This window comes from Eupeodes corollae, chromosome 1 (genome assembly GCF_945859685.1).
Source record: "Eupeodes corollae chromosome 1, idEupCoro1.1, whole genome shotgun sequence".
NCBI lineage: Eukaryota > Metazoa > Arthropoda > Insecta > Diptera > Syrphidae > Eupeodes > Eupeodes corollae.
Window position 1 is genome coordinate 202282962 of NC_079147.1, and position 18726 is coordinate 202301687.

Sequence of the window (18726 nt, forward strand, 5' to 3'; positions counted from 1 at the left end):
TATCCACATATCTTCTTTATAGACTCTAAAACGAGGAAACCCATTTTGAAGATTTTTTTCCTTATGGTGTTGTGCATTCTTTCTGAATCCGTATACCTTTATCGAAAAAGCTATCGTTAGAAACTAAGAAAATAGCTGTTCACATGAAAAGCTTAGTCCGCCCGTCTTATGCTGAGTGTTTTGTCAATTATAACACAAACAAAAACATACAAATTTCTAAATTATTACTGTATCAGAAGCATTAAATAAACAAAAAGTGTTATGAAAATATCATAATTTTTTATAAGAAACTAATTTTTTGTACATAAAAAGTTCTTACAATTATGTTTCTTTAATAGCTTTTTTTTGGAAAGAACAAATTATAAATAAAAAAGTGTAGAATACTACGTGGCACATCGGTTTTTATTGTACTGAGACTTCTTGCTCTTCTCTGGTAGTCATCTAGATCCATCACATGAAAATTAGATGCTGCTATCAACTTCAACCCTTTGTTTCAAGTTTGCCGATAGTTCATTATAAACCTTGATAGGCACACGTGCTATATACAAATTTTAAAAATTATGTCCAAATATATAACCAACATTTTGAGACTACATTAGATACATACAATTACATTTGTATGCCAAATCAGACCAAATGATCATCTCTTGAGAGAAACAAAATACCCCTAAACGTCCTCCTTTGAGTGTTGAATCGTAGATATTTTTCGAATCGGTCACCAACTCATCACCAGCAAAAATTCTATAAAATAACCAACAGTTTACAAAATAAAGAACTATAAAAAATAAAGTTACCAACCTCAATCTTATAAGACCAATATCAGGACGATGCATTAGGGCCCAACGGTATGCAGTTTTTTCTTTCCATCCCTCATTTGCCGGATCTTTCCACAGTAATTTCACTTGATCCCGTGTATCGCCTGTATGCCACAGGCTATTTCTCAACATCGACCCTGGACCTGTAGAACTATCGACTAATTTAATTTGAATACCTGGCTCAGCAGATGCTCTAAATGGTGTTGAATGCCAATAGGTTTGAGTAAGTTTTTTCCACATGACCACATAGAATTTTCGATTGCTTTGATAACTGAACACAAAACCCACATAATCATCGTCAGTATCGGTGTCAATATAAAATGTGCCTTCGAAATCAACGCCCCCAAAAGCAGGATAACCAACAGCCAATCCGGGATCACTGTTAAGCGTTTGAACAATCTCTGAGCCATTTGCATGTACTTCCCAGTTGGGATCTTTTTGCGAGTCGCCTTCTGGGTCCAGTATAACCGTCTGGAATGACCGAAAGTCGGTTGAATATATTTTGGAATTGTTCGGGCAATTATCAAGGAAGTTCGGAACTTTGTCTTGATCTTCGTCTTTCTCGCAGATATCACCTTTTCCGTTTTCTAGATTCAATGATAAATAAATTATATAAAGCGATTAAGTGATAAATTAACAACAAATTTACTGTCTAGATCCAATTGATCTGGATTGTAGGTCAGTGGGCAGTTGTCTTTATAATTAGGTATTCCATCATCATCGATATCATCGTCGCAGGCATCTCCTCTGAAAATTAAAGTTTTTTTGAATGTAATCAGTCCGAGAATATTGTTGATTCAAAAGAATTATTTTTGCATACTTGCCATCTCCGTCTGTATCCAACTGATCGGGGTTACTAACCATAGGACAATTATCCTCACTGTCCTGTCTTCCATCATCGTCTCCATCGATATCACTATCACATGCATCTCCCACTAAGTCACTGTCTCTGTCTTCCTGCGAGGGATTCGGAATTGTTGCACAGTTGTCACATGCGTCACCGATTCCATCGTTGTCGATGTCCGATTGATTTGGATTAAGGACTGTAGGACAGTTGTCATATTTATTAAGAACACCATCCTTATCGACATCATCATCGCAATCATCCCCGTTGCCATCTCCGTCAGAATCGATTTGACGTCGATTAGGAATATAGGGGCAATTGTCGCATGCGTCACCCAAACCATCATGATCTGAATCCCTTTGATCAGGATTGTACTTAAAAGGGCAGTTGTCTTTATCATTTTCTTCCGAATCGCCATCTGCGTCATCATCGCATGCATCTCCTATTCCATCCTTATCAGCATCTTCTTGACCAGAATTCGGTATATTGGGACAGTTGTCGGACTTACATTTAGCATCGAAGCAACTTAACTGGAAATCAGGCCAACCGTCAAGATCTCTATCCCTCCCACAATTGAAACCATCACCAGCCCAGCCAACCTTACACTTACATCCATATTCGAAGTCTCCAGCATATTTGCACTGGGCATTTTTGTGACAAATAGTTCCATCGGGGCACATATCTGTTATTGGGAAACATCCAAACGTACTGTTTGCTATGAAACCCTCCTTACATTTGCATTGGTACGAGCCCTTAATATTGAAATAAGTAAGAAAAAAATTACAAGGTATGTAAATACCTCAATAAAACCTTACGATTGTGTTAATGCACTCCGAGTTCTTATCACATAGTGAAAGCCCTACTTCACATTCATTTATATCGTGACACATTTGTCGTTTATAGCTTGGCGAATAATATGTTGCAGAGTAACCTTTAGCGAAAAAGTATAACATATATAAAATTTAGAAGTATGAAGAACTGAGCATTGTTTTCATTTTACCATTAGCATGATTGCCATGGAAACCTGGAGGACAACGTTCGCATCTAAAACCCGGACTCAGGTTTACGCATATTGTATTGGCATCACATGGCTCGTATAGATCGCACTCATCAATGTCATGACATTTGCTTCCATTTCCAAAGAATCCTCGAGGGCATGATACACATTGATAGAATGGTCTTGAACTGGTTTGTACACATTCCACTCCTGATTTATATAAGTTAAAAAAATTCTTATTGCATCCATATTTTCCAAGTTAAGAAATTACAATATTTCTGAAAGCAATAAAACTTAAACAAATTGACTTTTTTCGATTCAGTTTTCTTTAACGTTAAAATTATATTGAAACCTAAAAATCGCAATTGAATGAAGACTTTTAAAGAACATTCAAACTCAGCAAATCATTTTCTTGAGGCCATTATTATTATTTCTTCATCTGAAGCTTAACTATTAAAACTTCACACGACCAAAGAGAAAGTGGTACTCCTTCAAAACCATCCCATAAACAGAACTCAATTTTATCAAACATTGCCTTTTAAAACTCGTTACCCCTAAAAGAAGCTAAAAATAATGTTTGTAATGTATTTTCAAAAATACCAACAACATTAAGGATAGTTAATTTTGTTTGCAGTTTTGGTGAATTTTTTTTTGTCGCAGGTTTTTAGGTATTAAAAGCACATTTCAAAACATTAGTTAAATGATTAGGGCACCATAATTATTCGTTTAAGGGATATGGGAACAAAACTGAGTATAATTTAATACCAGAAAATGAAACAAAGCTGAATAAACCAAAAAAAAAGTTCACCAAAAATGTATATTTCAACTAAATCATTAAATACCATCAAAGAAAAACACAAGACATTGATAGGATTTTTGTTTTAAAATTTTGTTTTATTTTTACTGAATAAATTGGCTTAGTTTTTATTCTTACAAATTACAAATTATGTATGTATATGTATATCAGTATTCGATATAAACATTTTCTGGCATTAAATATTGTTAAAATTATAGATATTAATATTAAACTTAATTATTGATATATTATATATAGTATTATAATATAAAACTCCAAGTACTTCAAAAAGTAAACTATAACAATGATTTTTAAGTTTTAACAAAATATTTGTTTAGTAATATAAAAATGGTTCGATAATACTTTTGCTAGGTTTTTAATTTCTTTATTTTTGTTTGTTATATTACTTATTATCTTAATAATTATTTAAAATTTGTTAAAATTTTGGGAAAATACAAGTTTACGAAGTCATAACGGAATATTTTCTGGATGTATACTGTCTCTGATAATGTTGGACATTATGCGATGGCACAATTATAGCTCCTATTTAAAAAAAATATAATTTAAAATTAGTTTTGTGTTTTAAATAAATAATAACATAAGGGTATACAAAATAAACAACAACAAAAAGTTGTATCTATGCAAAGTACCTTAAATCTATTTCGGAAAAATTTATCAAATGAAAATTCAATCTATAAAAATGGAATTAGCTTACGGAATTTTATATTAATTTAAAAATATTAGCCAATGTCGTAAAGTTTGCATGAACGACCATTTATTAATTTAGTGTTGCATTATTAAATCAGCTTTTAATGAACGTCTTCGTTATGAACATTCCTCTTTTGAGAAAAAAAACTATTTGACAGATTTATGAGTGGTATAGATTAGACGTGTATAAATTATGGAGTTTTTTCTGAAATAAGAACCTTTCTCGAACCAACTCATAATTGGAACAGGGGCGATAGGTGAAAATTTGTCAATTGACAACTTGACAATTTTCAAAATTTATTCCAAACAATTTGAAAAATTTGTAGGATTATAGGAAAATTTAAAAATATTTGCCAATGTCGTAAAGTTTGCATGAACGACCATTTATTAATTTAGTGTTGCATTATTAAATCAGCTTTTAATGAACGTCTTCGTTATGAACATTCCTCTTTTGAGAAAAAAAACTATTTGACAGATTTATGAGTGGTATAGATTAGACGTGTATAAATTATGGAGTTTTTTCTGAAATAAGAACCTTTCTCGAACCAACTCATAATTGGAACAGGGGCGATAGGTGAAAATTTGTCAATTGACAACTTGACAATTTTCAAAATTTATTCCAAACAATTTGAAAAATTTGTAGGATTATAGGAAAATACCCGAAAATTTAATCTTAACGTTTTATAAAGAAACTATCATAACAATTAATTGTCAAGTATTTTTCTACAATTGTCAGAAATTCTCCAACAAATTTTCTACAGGAAACTCAATTACGGCCAAGTGTTGACAGTGATTTTGTGAATAAAAATATATTTATTTTCTAAAGGCAAAATTTGTACACTTATAGAATGTTATTCATTTAAAAACTCTCGATTTTTATAATGTTTTATGCACTTACTTTTTAATAATAAACCACGATTTTGCAAACTGTGACATTTTAAAATTGAATGATTGTCAGCGTTGTGTTACTTATAACATCGAAACAATTTTATTCCATATTTCCTCATTTGTTTATCATAATACATCTCAAGTCTATATAATTAAATTGTCACAACAGTTTTTTCAGTATTTTATGAAAAACAGTTTTTAAAATTTTATGAAATAGAGCCAAGAATGTCACAAGGTGATAGAAAAATTGTATTCGTAAGAAATGTTAAAATTTTTTCCACCAAAATCTTTGGATAAATTCTACAGTTCTTATCCAAACCAGGTTAACATTTATGATAAACACCATTATTAAATACTTGAAAAAGAAATCATTTCTTTTTTTTTAATAATTTAAAAAATCACGTTTGATGCATATGTACACATCGTTATAAAAATATGACGATACTAATAAATCTGTCTCTAACAAAAAAAAAAAGATTAAATGTTGGCCAATTCAATCAATATTAATTATAACGTTCAAAAGAAACATAGAAACATGTCGCCTGCTACTTTTGATTTGACCCCATTCATACACACGCATAAATATTAATTCTTGATGGATTGCATTAATTAATATTGAAGTGAATGTTTTATGTGAATGCGGAAGCAAATGATTTATTTTCTGATGGTTCATTTTATGAGCAAATGTCATACAGATTCATTTTTAACACACACTCGATTTTAACATTTGTATAAATGTTCTGTACATAAATATATATAAATAAGGACGAATTATAAGATACACGTAATTCTAGCTAGCACGTGATAACTTCTACTTACCGGAAGGACATGGTCCATCTAAGCATGCATTTCTTATTGTACAAGTTTTTCCATCACCTTCATAGCCAATGGGACATGAGTCGCACTGTGCTCCATTTATTGTATCATGACATTGAACGCCACTGTAATAAAAAACAAAAAGGTTACTATCCACTAGTAAAATCAAAGTAAAAAAGTCTTAAGTCTAAAAAATGATGTAATGCTCATAAAAAAATATGCGTTAAAAGCTCAATAGGGCAGGTAATTTTCTAAGTTCGCTTCCCCATTCCATACATATAACGATTCTTATAGGTACCTTGTCAAGGCATAGGCGCAGATGATGACGATGAGTAAAGGAAAATAAATATAGAATGAAAACAAGTTTGATATACGCTCTAGCTGACACTAAAGACACAAACAAAACAAAAACTAAGACCCCATCACTTTGTCGAGGAGGTTTTCAAAATAGTCATACACACTTTCCCACAGATAGGTTTCAGTAGTGATGACGATGAGTGTAGAAGAGACGCCAACGTGAACATGGAGCAGAGCGCAAACACATCGCAACCGGAGTGGTCGCATAACTTAAATCGGGTTCGCCTACGCAACTAAATACTACAGCGCCTTTGCGTCGTCGTCGTCAACATCACACAAACTTTTACCAATTCGCCATGAGTCTTTTCATGTTTTTATACACACATTTGTACTACAAGGCAAAAGGAGTTACAAATAACAATAAAACAAAAAAAACTTCAACCTGGCTAACAATACCGTGAAGATCTTGAGCCGGGTTGCGCATACGCTTATCTTGAAATAACATCAGTTTAATAATTGAATGCCTTTTTTGTTTGGTCTCAGCACTTCACCACCAGTGTGTGAGAATAGAAAACATGCGTCCGAATTAAATCCTCATTTATCTCTTCCTTCTTATTGCTGTTTGATAATGTTTATCAAACAAATAAGAATAAAAATAGGTACCGAGTATCCCAACCTACCCATGATAGCTACTTCGAAAAACAATAACTGATGTGGTTCTTAAAGACAGGCGCTTCATTTATTTCCCCATAACTATTCACCCAAAGATCTAATAAATTACAACTTGCCCAGATCGTAGGTGTTAAGAATTAAAAAATGAAATCAATTGCTGTGCATATGCCATGCATGCGCCGTGTGCCCTGCCCATTTGTGTAACGTGGGTACATCCGGCGGGGCACGTTCTACATAAACAATAACGTATACATAGTAGATAAAATATCTTTAAAAAAAAAAGAACAAAATTCAGAACAAAAATAAAAGAACACATTGTCAACCGGTATGGGACACACGCATTCCAATGGCATCGCCGCAACCACAGGTGATGTGAAAGATAAAAACCATAACCTACCACTAAATCAATTTCTATAATGGGGTGGTCTATAAAAGTTATGTTAGTTTCAAACATTAGGATACAATTTAGATAAACACGCGGACGCGGACAGTGTCGGTTAATTGAATGTACATTTGACAGTTGCTCTTTTAATACATATTTTATTTTGATTTTTAATCAGGCTAAGCGAATGCAGCAATCAATTGTTCTCTCTATTCTCTCTTTTCGGTTTTAAATTCTGATAGAGGAATACAATTTACGACCACAGATCGATTACCCAAGGGTGGGTGTTATTTTATGAGTTTTGGTTTGAATTCTAACAGAAAAATCAAATACTCGTATCTTTTGGTTATATATTTTCAATAAAAGAAAATATAAATAAATAAAATGCGTAGACGTCTTGCTATTGATAGGTTATTTATGATTTTTCTTGTTGTCGTCTGGTTACTATTTTCGAAAAGAAGATAGGTACCTCTTCATTCATTATGTTTATTCAAATCCCACAATCTCTCATACTTTTCATTTGAAATTTTGAAATTTTTAATAATAGAATTAAATAGAGCACAAAAGCTACAACGGTGCACCGGTTAATGTTATGATTCAGTTTTTGTAAACTCTCTTTGTCGGCATTATAAATGTTAAGGCATTTAAATTTAGGACCTCAAGTAAGTTAGTATAATGTGTATACTTACGTAAAGCATGGTCTATCCACACAAGATACTCCTGGCTTGCAGTTTTTCCCATCGCCAACAAGACCATGAGGACAACGGCCACACCTCAAACCGGACGGCGTCTCATAGCATTCGGCACCTACGTTCCGTTGATTATACACAAAAGAAAACAACAACAAAATAGATAAAAAATATATGTAAATACGTGTAATATACTACTATACAGATATCTATCCAAATGAAACTTCAAATCAAGATGAAGAGAGATAAAAAGCGAAAGCTATAACTAAGTATGATACCGGCAAGATAATATATGCTATGCGTTATGGATATCTTATGGTCTAGAAGCAGATACCTTCATCAGTAATAAAAAATACAGAACTTTGATACCCTTTCACACAGTATGACATTGACACACGATCGTTAAGTGCGGGCCTACCTAGTTAAACTTCTATTTTTGTTTTGGTCCCATACTGACACCACACAACTTACCAGGATAGCAAGGATTTGCGGTGCGACATGATGCTGCTTTTAATTCTCCTGGCTTACATCCCGCACAATTCTCTATCAGTGTTCTTAAATAAGCGATTTCCTTGCGTTGGTGTGATATATCCTCGCGGAGCAACTTCACTAAGGCCATTAAATCCGCTAGTGATTTTGTGAGGGCGTCTTCATGATAAAAGTTGAAAAGTACAAAAAGAAGAAAGAAAACATTAAAACATAAAAAAGCATAATGATTTAAACTTCAGCGCTCCTTTATTATTTAGGCGATATCCATGTATAATGCACTGTACATAGGTATGCGAATTTCAGAATATGTGGGCAGTTGTTTGACGAGATCAACTCGCACACATAATGCTATACTATTCAACTTATATAAAGATTGTGCTTCATATTGTATTGAAGTAGTATAGTTGGATATTATGGCAAGTATAAATTGGCAAAAGGAACCTACGCAGATTTCACAAATACGGAACAACAGTGAATAGCGCTTCTGACTGAAAAGCACTCGTGCTTTAAAGGTGAAAACTTGTATGCAGATTGATTCATTTCAAGTTTTAAAAAAACTAAATACTACTATATACATATATGGATACAGATACGAACCTTCACAATCGCCGGGAATTACAGGAATATCTCCACGCCTTTGCACATCATTAATATTTTCAATTGTCGATAAGCCCTGTGTTTGTCGATAGGGTTCGTTGTTATTTCCTGATGGCTCTTGGCTGAACCAATCTCGGACATCGCGTTTCTTATTTTTCTCTAAAAGTGCAAGTATAGAAATAATGAGTTCGTGGTAAAGAAAAAGTTATATAATATTATGTTACGTTTTGTATATGAATGTTAAATAGAGAAGATCCATAAATTCTTATTATATGACTTATGAGTGCAGAGATGATCTCTTCATGACTTTGATAAAATTTTGTGATATTATTTTTGCCTGTATATAATCATACCCAATCAATATTTTGAGTAAGTTTTGATGTCTTATCCTTGAATGTTTTGTAGCAGCTCATTTCAAAATTATATTCAGCCCAATCACGAATTTTATCGTAATTTAATAATTTTATAAATCTCAAAAAAACTACTATCAAATACATTAAATATTATAAGTTAAAAATCTCATACAATTTTGCATTACCAACGGATTTCATGACACGATTTTTTTTGGAATTAGTGATATAAATGTAAGAATTTTGAAAAATACGCCGTGTCGTGTGTAAATTAATAATAACAAATATCACAAATTAAGTGTCAATAAAAAAGCCAGAGAGATATTATTGAAAGAATTTTGTCTGTTTTCATAAAGAGGCCTACTTAGAAGACTTAAACTCAAAGAATAACCATAAGTCTTTTTATGAGAAAATATAAAATTCTATGACATTCTTTGACATTCCCTACCTTTTTATGTACATAATCCATTCCACTATACAAACTTACCCTTTTCACTCGTTCGGTTTTTCAGCATTTTTCTGTTCCCACGGCGGTGTAATCCTTTCTGGCAATTAGCGCGTGAGAGGGCATCTTCAACAGTACCGTCGAAATGTAGAGGATATTTTCGTTCACGGAACTATATCAAAGAAAAAAGAAGATAAGAAATAATGATGTTATAATTTTAAAAATCAGTTTGACTGGATGACAAATAGCTTAATTATAATGATTAAATTAAGTAAAAAAATAGATAAAATGACTTTGCATTAAACTTACAAGCTTTATAATTGGATCTTCCATTTGAGTGTATAGCTTCGAAAGGCTCAAATCAATTTCGTGTTTTGCAACCTCCTTGCAATCAACTATGAGTGATATTTTATCTTTATGGAAATATAGGGCCAGTGAGCGTATGGTACTGGTCTCATTAATATTCGGAATTTCGAAATGTTTAGAAGTTGTAACTGAATTGAAGCTTATATCGAGCGTAACACGTTGTTGTTTTCGGTCCAAAAAGAATGACATTCTATGTTTGAGGCTTGGAAAATCAATCATAAAAAGTGCCTCAATGGATATGTGCAGCTTTCGGCGGGGTCTAAGAGTGTGTAATTGAAATTCCATAGTATTTACATATTTTATGAGCAAACATAGAGTTTAACGAAATTCTTACCTAATATGCCTCATCGATATAACACAGTCTCCTTTAATATATTGTTCCAACTCACTAGATGCCGCTGGAATTAATAATATTTCATAAATTATGGTTAGTCCCAAATGACCTTCTGCAAACTGTTTAACAATTCGAAGGTACATAATATGGCTTAACTTATTAACACTTTTTTTTCTTAAATATTCAAATAATATTTTTTTTGAAATCACAAAATTATGTTGGTTTGTTTGAGAGGAAAAAACAAAAGTGTTTGAAGCATGGGTACACATACCCAAAATGATTGAATGTAAGTTTTGTATATTTACCTGGGTCCAGTGATAGGGCCGATATGCTACTGCACACTCCAATGAAAACAAATAACACAAACAGCTTCATGATGTTTTAATTGTTGATGATATAAATTAAACCCGCAAAAATTAGATATTAGGTAGTTTTAAGTGTCAGATAACCTAAAAGAATTTTAATCATTATTTAAAATATATACTATATAGGTGGTGTTACGTTCATAAATCATAAACATACATCATACGTACGAGTAGATAAAAAATATACAAATAATTTCATACATATTTGAAGTCAATAATAGTTAACCGATAGTCAATTGTAAAGAAGAAGAAATGAGGGAAATGTTTACCTACGGCAAATAATAAACTAACTAATATAATACCTGAACCTAACCCAGGAAAGCACTTTTCAAAACAAACACAAATGGATCGTACACCTAAGAAAGTATAAGGCTGATGATCTAGGTCTTAACTTGTTTAACTTTTGGAATTTTTTGTTACTATATCTACACAAATTCATAATAAATAATGGAATTCCGAATTAGATTCGATTCGTTCACTCTATATAGGCAACAGCTTTGTATACCATTTGTTCATTGAAAACAAAATAATCTGACAAAAAATAAAAGAAAAACAATTGAGAAATGCATATCTAAATACGTAAACATGTGTGTTTTGGAGGGTGATACTTTATTTTAATGTATACCTATACGAAAGATCTCTTTTGGAAGTGGGCAACGAAATTTAATCTGATTAAATCAAACTAGATGATATGTCAATTCACTTCACTTCCTCATGATACGTAATAATGTGGATACCTTCAAACATGCCTACATATATTCATAGAGGTATAATAGCAACTATAATCTGGATTATGATGATTATCATAAATTTTAAGCTGGAGCACTTTTAAAATCGCTTAAGGAACTTTGAAGGTATACCTACTTAGGTATAATCTAGGTTCTCGTTTTTCATACAATCATATCCTTATGTGTATATGTAGATAGTTCAAATCGATCATATATAATTTACCTTTTCTTTAACGTGTCAGAGTTTGATAAAGAAAAAGAATACAAATCTTGATCGTTAACAGGTAATATAGACAAAGATTCTTAACCATTTTTACAAAAAAGGGGATAAATCTCCAAGTCAAGGTCCCCTTGTCATACACGGTAGTAGTATAGTCCATATTTAGCAAAGTTTTCTTTCTTTGGAACTATAACCACATCATATACGACCGACAACAACGAGATTGTTGGCTTTATTGTGTACACCACTGTTTTACGCCTTCAAAGTTACCCATACTTTAGACGCTGAAAGCCATTAGAATTACCGTATTTAAAAAAGTATATCTGTTAACAATATATACAAATATTGATATGTACAAGTGTTTAAATGTATTAAATTGTTATTAAAAAACAATACACAAATATAAAGAATGATGATCAAATTAAAAATAGATCAAGGTCATATAGGTTGTAAGTTAAAGATGTTCTAAGGTTGAATTTAGTGTAGGCACAGACTTATAGTTAAAAAAAAAACATTCACTTTTGGTTTTGATTATCACTAAATTATTGATTAATGAACTGATAAATTCATCGATATTTACTTTAAAATACAAAACACAAATCATTTCGGTCTTTCCAGGACGAATGAAACCACTATCATTTTTGTTTTTCACAAATATACCACAAATAAAAACAATTTAAATTTCATATGTTTCTTTTTATTATAAAGCTGCTTAGAAAAAATAACTTAATTACTAAAATTTCTATTAAGATTAAGTATATCTAACAAAATAATTGAAGAACACTTACAATTTTGTATTTTATCCACTTTACACACACTTTAATCCTTTTTGCTATGATTTTTTTTTTTTTTTTCAAATAAAAAAATTCAATTTAGCTATCGGAGCCATGTGCAAAGATCAAATCTTTCTACGAACTCAGTTAATATAAAAAACTAATTCAGATGCAATCACATATAGATACACGATGGATAGCTACCAAAACATCATCTAGTGCGCTACTAGCATACAGATTTTAATATCTATTTGTCCCGAAGGTTAACTAACATAGAAGGTATAGAAGATGCATAGAGCGAACGAACGTCGTAGCTCGTCGCGTCGTCGTCTTCGTAGTCTTCGCGTTACACTATAACCAACCACACTCTACGAATTTAACGTTACGGAAAAGAGCCACGATCTCAAACGGAGGGAATACCACAAAACACTAAACGTAAACCAAGTAAATCTTAACTCAATATGCTTGAGGAATTGATGCTGTTGCGCTAACCAACAACGTTCAGGCAACGCAGTCCAACACGGAATAATCCAATATCCAACAACTTCGTTATTTGTTGTGGCACTGTAGCACAGGAAAAAAGTGATGTGATTCTTTCTTTCAGAAAAGACTTGAGAGATCAAAAACAAAAAACAAAAATAATAAAAAAGAACGGACAAATATATATGTATCAACATTTTAACGCCTACGTACGATTAGCAGATGCCGATATATATCTGGTTTGTAAATTCGTGTATCCAAAAGCGCCAGGTAAGTTGTGTGTTATTTTTTATATTTAATATAAATTTCACTGCATATATTGATAATAATAAAAACCTTATTTTTAATATGAATTTATTATGTTCATTTATTATTATTTATTTTTTTTATTTTTGCTTTATAGCTTTTACTGTAGACTTTAAGCCAAGTTTTGCATTTGTAAAAAATTAACTCGAGATATTAATTAAATATGCTATTACATTGATGAATAAACTTACAATTCTGTGGGTAGTCGGATAAGTTGGTTTAAGTTAGTTAGATAAGTTGGTTTTAGTCACTTTGAGACTATTGTATTGTTGACTATTCGCTATGTGCTTTCAATTGAATAAAATGGCGCCCTATTCAGGATTAATAATGTCAATTAAAGTGTCTTTAGTAAGACGATCTTAAGAAAAAGACAGTTTACTTATGTAGAGATTAAACGCTCGACAAAAATTAAGTTAACTGTTTTTTATACGTAACGTATGAAACTTAATGCTTGGAACAATAATTTCTTTGACAACAATTTTGTCATCTTTTCGAAAATTGGACTTTAAGATTGCCAATGGGGTAAGTATGGCAATAAATACAATTATTTGTGTTATTGTCAATTTATATTTCTAAATCTAACAAAAAATACCCTTTTCATACATCGTGTTGAGGAGAAGAAAGCTCTGGACAAGTATCTGTGAGCCCCTTTTTAAATTTAAACTTTATTTGGACTTTTAGATAAACTCTAAAAAAAAAATGTATCACTGTATTCTAAAAATTATCTCATTCATTTGTTTACTTCAATTATTTAAATGTTAACGTGAACAATGCTTATGAATAAATACTTCACAAATACTTAACATCTTATCACTGTTATAAAACATAGTTTTAAATTTGAAATTCTTAAAAATTTCATTTGGTGAACTTACAAGAGAATAAAATGCATTGAATATTTTAATTAATTGATTAAGAGTTCTTCGAGCAACATAGTTCAATCTGCTAAAAATTTAGTTCTGTAGTCTTTGAAGTCGTATGCTCTATCGAATAAAACTAAAGAAATGAATAAGAACCGATAACGATGATATTGTTCCATTTATTATTGCTGCAGCAAAACAAAATTGTAAATGTTTTGTATGGTTTGTCAACTAAGGAAGATTATTAACAGTAAGCCTTTGTGAATAAGCGGGCAGAAAATTGTCAGTAAACCAAGGGGACAAAAAAGCGCTTTAAATCTCTTAATGAAGCCAAGGACTCTATTTGTTTTTTTTTTACAACAAAGTTAATATGATAAATAAATGTAAGTTTTAAGTTTTAAACTGAACCCAAGTCAGTAAAAACACTTACTCTACTTATGGAACAAGCGTCAAACATGTAATCAAAAACAATTGGAACTTTCTGGCATGTAAGACTCATGGTTTCACATTAGTCAACATTTAAAACATGACAATTTATCACCATTCCCTGAATAATTTTAAGACTTTTTGTAAAAGTAAGTAATCAGATGTAGTTGCTATTCTTTTGAAAAGGTTAATGTCATCAGCATAAATAAGGGCAGATGAATTTTTCAAGATCGAAACCAAGTAAATAAGAAAATAAGATAGCATCTAGATGACAGCTCTTGGGAACACTAGAGTTAAAAAAAACCGACTCGAATATTCATTAGGTAATATTACACTATATTGTCTATTTTCTAAGTATGATGAAATGCAATTAAAACAAAAATTCTCGTCACAACCTTGACTAAACACTTAAAAAATTAATGTTTTATGACAAAACTTGTCAAAAGCTTTATTAAAATCAATAAATCCCAAACTACTTGTGTACATTTGTTATCAAAGCTTTTTCAGATCATTGGAAAACGCGAACTTTTTATAAACCCCATAAAAGGTGCGACAAATAAGAGAACATTTTTTCAGAATAAAAGATGGCACACCATCAGAACCAGACTTAATTACTCATCTTATTTCAATATGTTTTAAACAACTGTATGTTCACTTTTTAAAAAATTAATATTACTTAAATGTGTTTTTTTTTGTATTTGTATTCTTTGTATTATTTAATTAATTATTTATTTACTTATCTATTCATTTATTTATTAATTTATTTAATTATTATTTATTGATTTTCATTCACGTTATTTTGTATACTATTATGTACATACATCGATTATTTGCTGTGTATTCTTTTATTGTTTCTACTTTATTATTATTTATTTTTTGTTATTTATTTAACTAGTATTACGTTTTTATTGTTATTATATAATATAGTATGTATACTTTCAAGCTATAATCTCTTTAAATGTCATGTATACTAGCCTATACAAGTATGTATATTAACGTATACATATGTACATATTATTTTATTAATTGAAATTTGTTTGGGTGTTTTCCTTCTATTAAAAATTGTGCTTTATTATTTGTTCTTTTGTTAAATAATTTTTCAGTAGTAAGAAAATATATTTCATATCTCTGAATGTAAAACGTGTGGTCATATAGGCTTTTGAAATTATCACGAAATAAAAAACAAAAAGTTAAAAACTTCATTCAAAAGGTTACTAAAATTGTAATTTAGTTAACACAAACATCAAAACTTACAATAATACTTCTTGTTTGAATTTTGACATACTATTTATACGTCTTTTTTTCTTTTTGGACTATACTAGTCATCAGAACGCAAATTCAAGCTTTCTGCTTTAACTCAAATGTTTTGTTTAACTCATCAACTTTTCTTCAGTTTTAATTTAAATATGAATAAGCAGAAAAATTGTTATTCTAGTATTGTTATTCTTAGTAAATATTAGTTATTATAAATGACTCATTTGAACTGGTTTGATCTTTACACGGAAACTTAACCTACGTTACATCTATCTGAAGGTACTTGTGATGTATATTTAAGTCTATACTTGATATAGTTTAGTCCAAATAAATATTTCATGATTTATAACTTTACACATTTAACAAGACAAAAATGTAGACAACGTTATTATAGTTTCCTGCTAAGATTCGAGTTTTTTTTCTTACCGCAACCATGCACTGCTGCTGCTGCTTCTGTTGCTACAGGGAAGACTATGAGAGAAATTTCAGTTTTTTTTTAAGTTTTTCAAAAATTTAAATCTTTTTCTTCTCATCAAAATGAATGAAATTCAGGTCATCTGATTGAATTGTTGACTTATAGCAGCTTAGAACACAGAATATCATAAGAAGTTTCCAGTATAGAAAGAGCTTCACCCACTGTCATTCATGCAATAAAACATAATATAAAAATAAAAACAAAAACCGAAGCGACATTTTTACACATCCACAATACAATCCCGAATGAGTGTCTAAATTAAAATGATTTCCGAAAGGTCTTGCCAAACTTTAATCGTCGAACCACAAGCGATGGAAATAAACTCTGATCGAAGAGACGGCTGCGGCGACACGATACACGAACGAACTCCGGCTAGCATGGCTGGCTGGCTGGATGTCCCGTACCCGAAGACTTCCCACGCATCATGTGTGTTGTCAAACAGCTCAGGTACACCGCATGTTAGCTGAAAGTTATATTGCGTGCGGCGCAGCGACAACAACGACGGCTGCAAAGCAGAATAATCCAGTGGATAAAAACTAAAACGTTTTTACATTCATTCATATATGATGGCTATAGGCCATAGGGCTACCTTACATGTATCTACACATTCGAGTATAAGCAATTTTTATTTTCATAATGTTGTTGATCGTCTTTTTGGTTTTATATTGTTTTATTTTACTCTCATTATTTATAGGAGGTTATATTGACGTATTGTGTATCGAGATCGCGACCAAGTATAGAGCCGCAAGCCGGTGAAGGTCAATGGAACAAGTGTTTGTTGTTTTAGTTTTTGAAAAAGTGATTGCTCATCATATGATAATTTGATTAATTGAATTGTATGTTCACACGTTTTCAAAGAAGAAGAAAGATATTTAAATCGCACCGATTTATCTTTGATGTTCACGAGATCTGAGTGAGATCATGTCGTGCATATTTATTTTGCTATTAATTTTTAATAATTTATTATTGATTTAAGACGGTGTAATTAAAATTTTAAAAGGATAGCAGTACGAGAATATTTATCCGTATTGCATAGATGTTAAAACTAAATACTTTTAATTAATATTCCATATATCGTTTTTTTTAAGTTACATTGTAAGGAATAATTTATTATCTTTAAATTAAGGTTTTATGAAAATTAAGTATTTATCAAACTTTTCCCCTAATCAAATAATTTTTTTAAAACAATATATTCTAATAAATTAACAGGTTATTAGCTCAAAATTTAAACTAAATGGACTCAGAAAACTTAGGAAAGAAGATATGAGTACAAAGAATCCAAACTAATTGTATAAAAAATGTGTTTTATTTACTCTCCGTGCTACATAATTACATACCATCTCCAGTGCTTCTTAGTCGAATTATTTGGTGATGTGCGGTGGGGTATGTGCAACATTTGTGTTATTAGTAACTTTACCTTTAATCATGGTGCAAGGTTTTCTTTTCAAAGTAGATACTATACAAATGTCGATGAATGAATTAAAAAATAACCACTATTTATGTTGAAAATAAATACACACAAAAATTGAATTATTTGTACCTAATTTATAATAAATTTAGTTTAGTTTAGTAATAAAAATAATGGGAACACTGTACATAAGTCAAATAGGAATGGGTGCAGTGAAATACTACACTAAAGACTAAAGTGAAGTCATTTTACCATTGCAAACGCTAAAAAAAGTTTAAAGGTTTTAAAATAAAGAAAAACCTAAAAAAACTATAAGATATAACATTACTGAACTTCTTATAACTATTTTTAAATTACTGTTAAATACTGATGAAGACTCCCAATATCCTATAAAGCCAACAAAGTTTTGGATATAGGGAGACCTGAAATGGATATTTTCAACCTTAATTTCATTGGAAACCTTTGCATTGAGTACCAATTAATGCAAAGTTACTAAACATGAGTCTTTAGTTCAAACAAAACAATTCTATTGAAAATTGTCACTGAAATGTCAACCAGATTCTTAAACAAAAAGGTTAATTAATAAAATATTAATAAAAACCAATTACATTTTTTATCGCAATTTATTGATTTATTGTTTAAAGCAAGTACAAAATAAACTAGGTGGCGCTAAAGTCCGTTGAGAACTAGGGCCTAGTGACTTACAACTCTCAACAAATCTTGTGTGCGAGTACTGTTGTCAGGAATGGAGGGTTCATACAGCCGAGTCCGAACGGCTACTTGAAAAGCACTTTTCATGACAAAATTAGTCTTAGATGATTTGTCAATTCCTCGCAAGAGGAAGTACCTGCAAGAACCTGAGGAAGTAGCTCAACTGCATTCCAAAATCTTCCTTAATAATATTACTTTTTAAATATTACAACTTACTATTTAAATGAAGTGATACATT

The 18726-nt window shown here is 31.0% G+C and overlaps 1 protein-coding gene across 4 annotated transcripts; it reads right to left on the reverse strand.

Moving 5' to 3' along the window:
- Window positions 1-259: 259 nt before the first annotated feature.
- On the reverse strand, window positions 260-16764 carry LOC129940867 (cartilage oligomeric matrix protein). Of its 4 annotated transcripts, none has more exons than XM_056049381.1 (16): window positions 16321-16764; window positions 10791-10934; window positions 10486-10549; window positions 10095-10410; window positions 9828-9957; window positions 8991-9149; window positions 8376-8552; window positions 7905-8022; window positions 5868-5989; window positions 2660-2866; window positions 2475-2590; window positions 1636-2411; window positions 1465-1562; window positions 799-1402; window positions 608-741; window positions 260-538 (listed from the first exon to the last, which is right to left on the reverse strand). In XM_056049381.1, the coding sequence occupies exons 2-16, from the start codon at window positions 10858-10860 to the stop codon at window positions 462-464; spliced, it is 3168 nt and encodes a 1055-aa protein (XP_055905356.1). In that variant the 5' UTR covers window positions 10861-10934; window positions 16321-16764; the 3' UTR covers window positions 260-461. The 4 variants fall into 4 exon arrangements, with proteins under 4 accessions (XP_055905356.1, XP_055905357.1, XP_055905355.1 ...); XM_056049382.1 differs by lacking the exon at window positions 16321-16764 and adding an exon at window positions 13549-13567; XM_056049380.1 differs by lacking the exon at window positions 16321-16764 and adding an exon at window positions 12587-13124.
- Between the last annotated feature and the right edge of the window lie 1962 nt (window positions 16765-18726).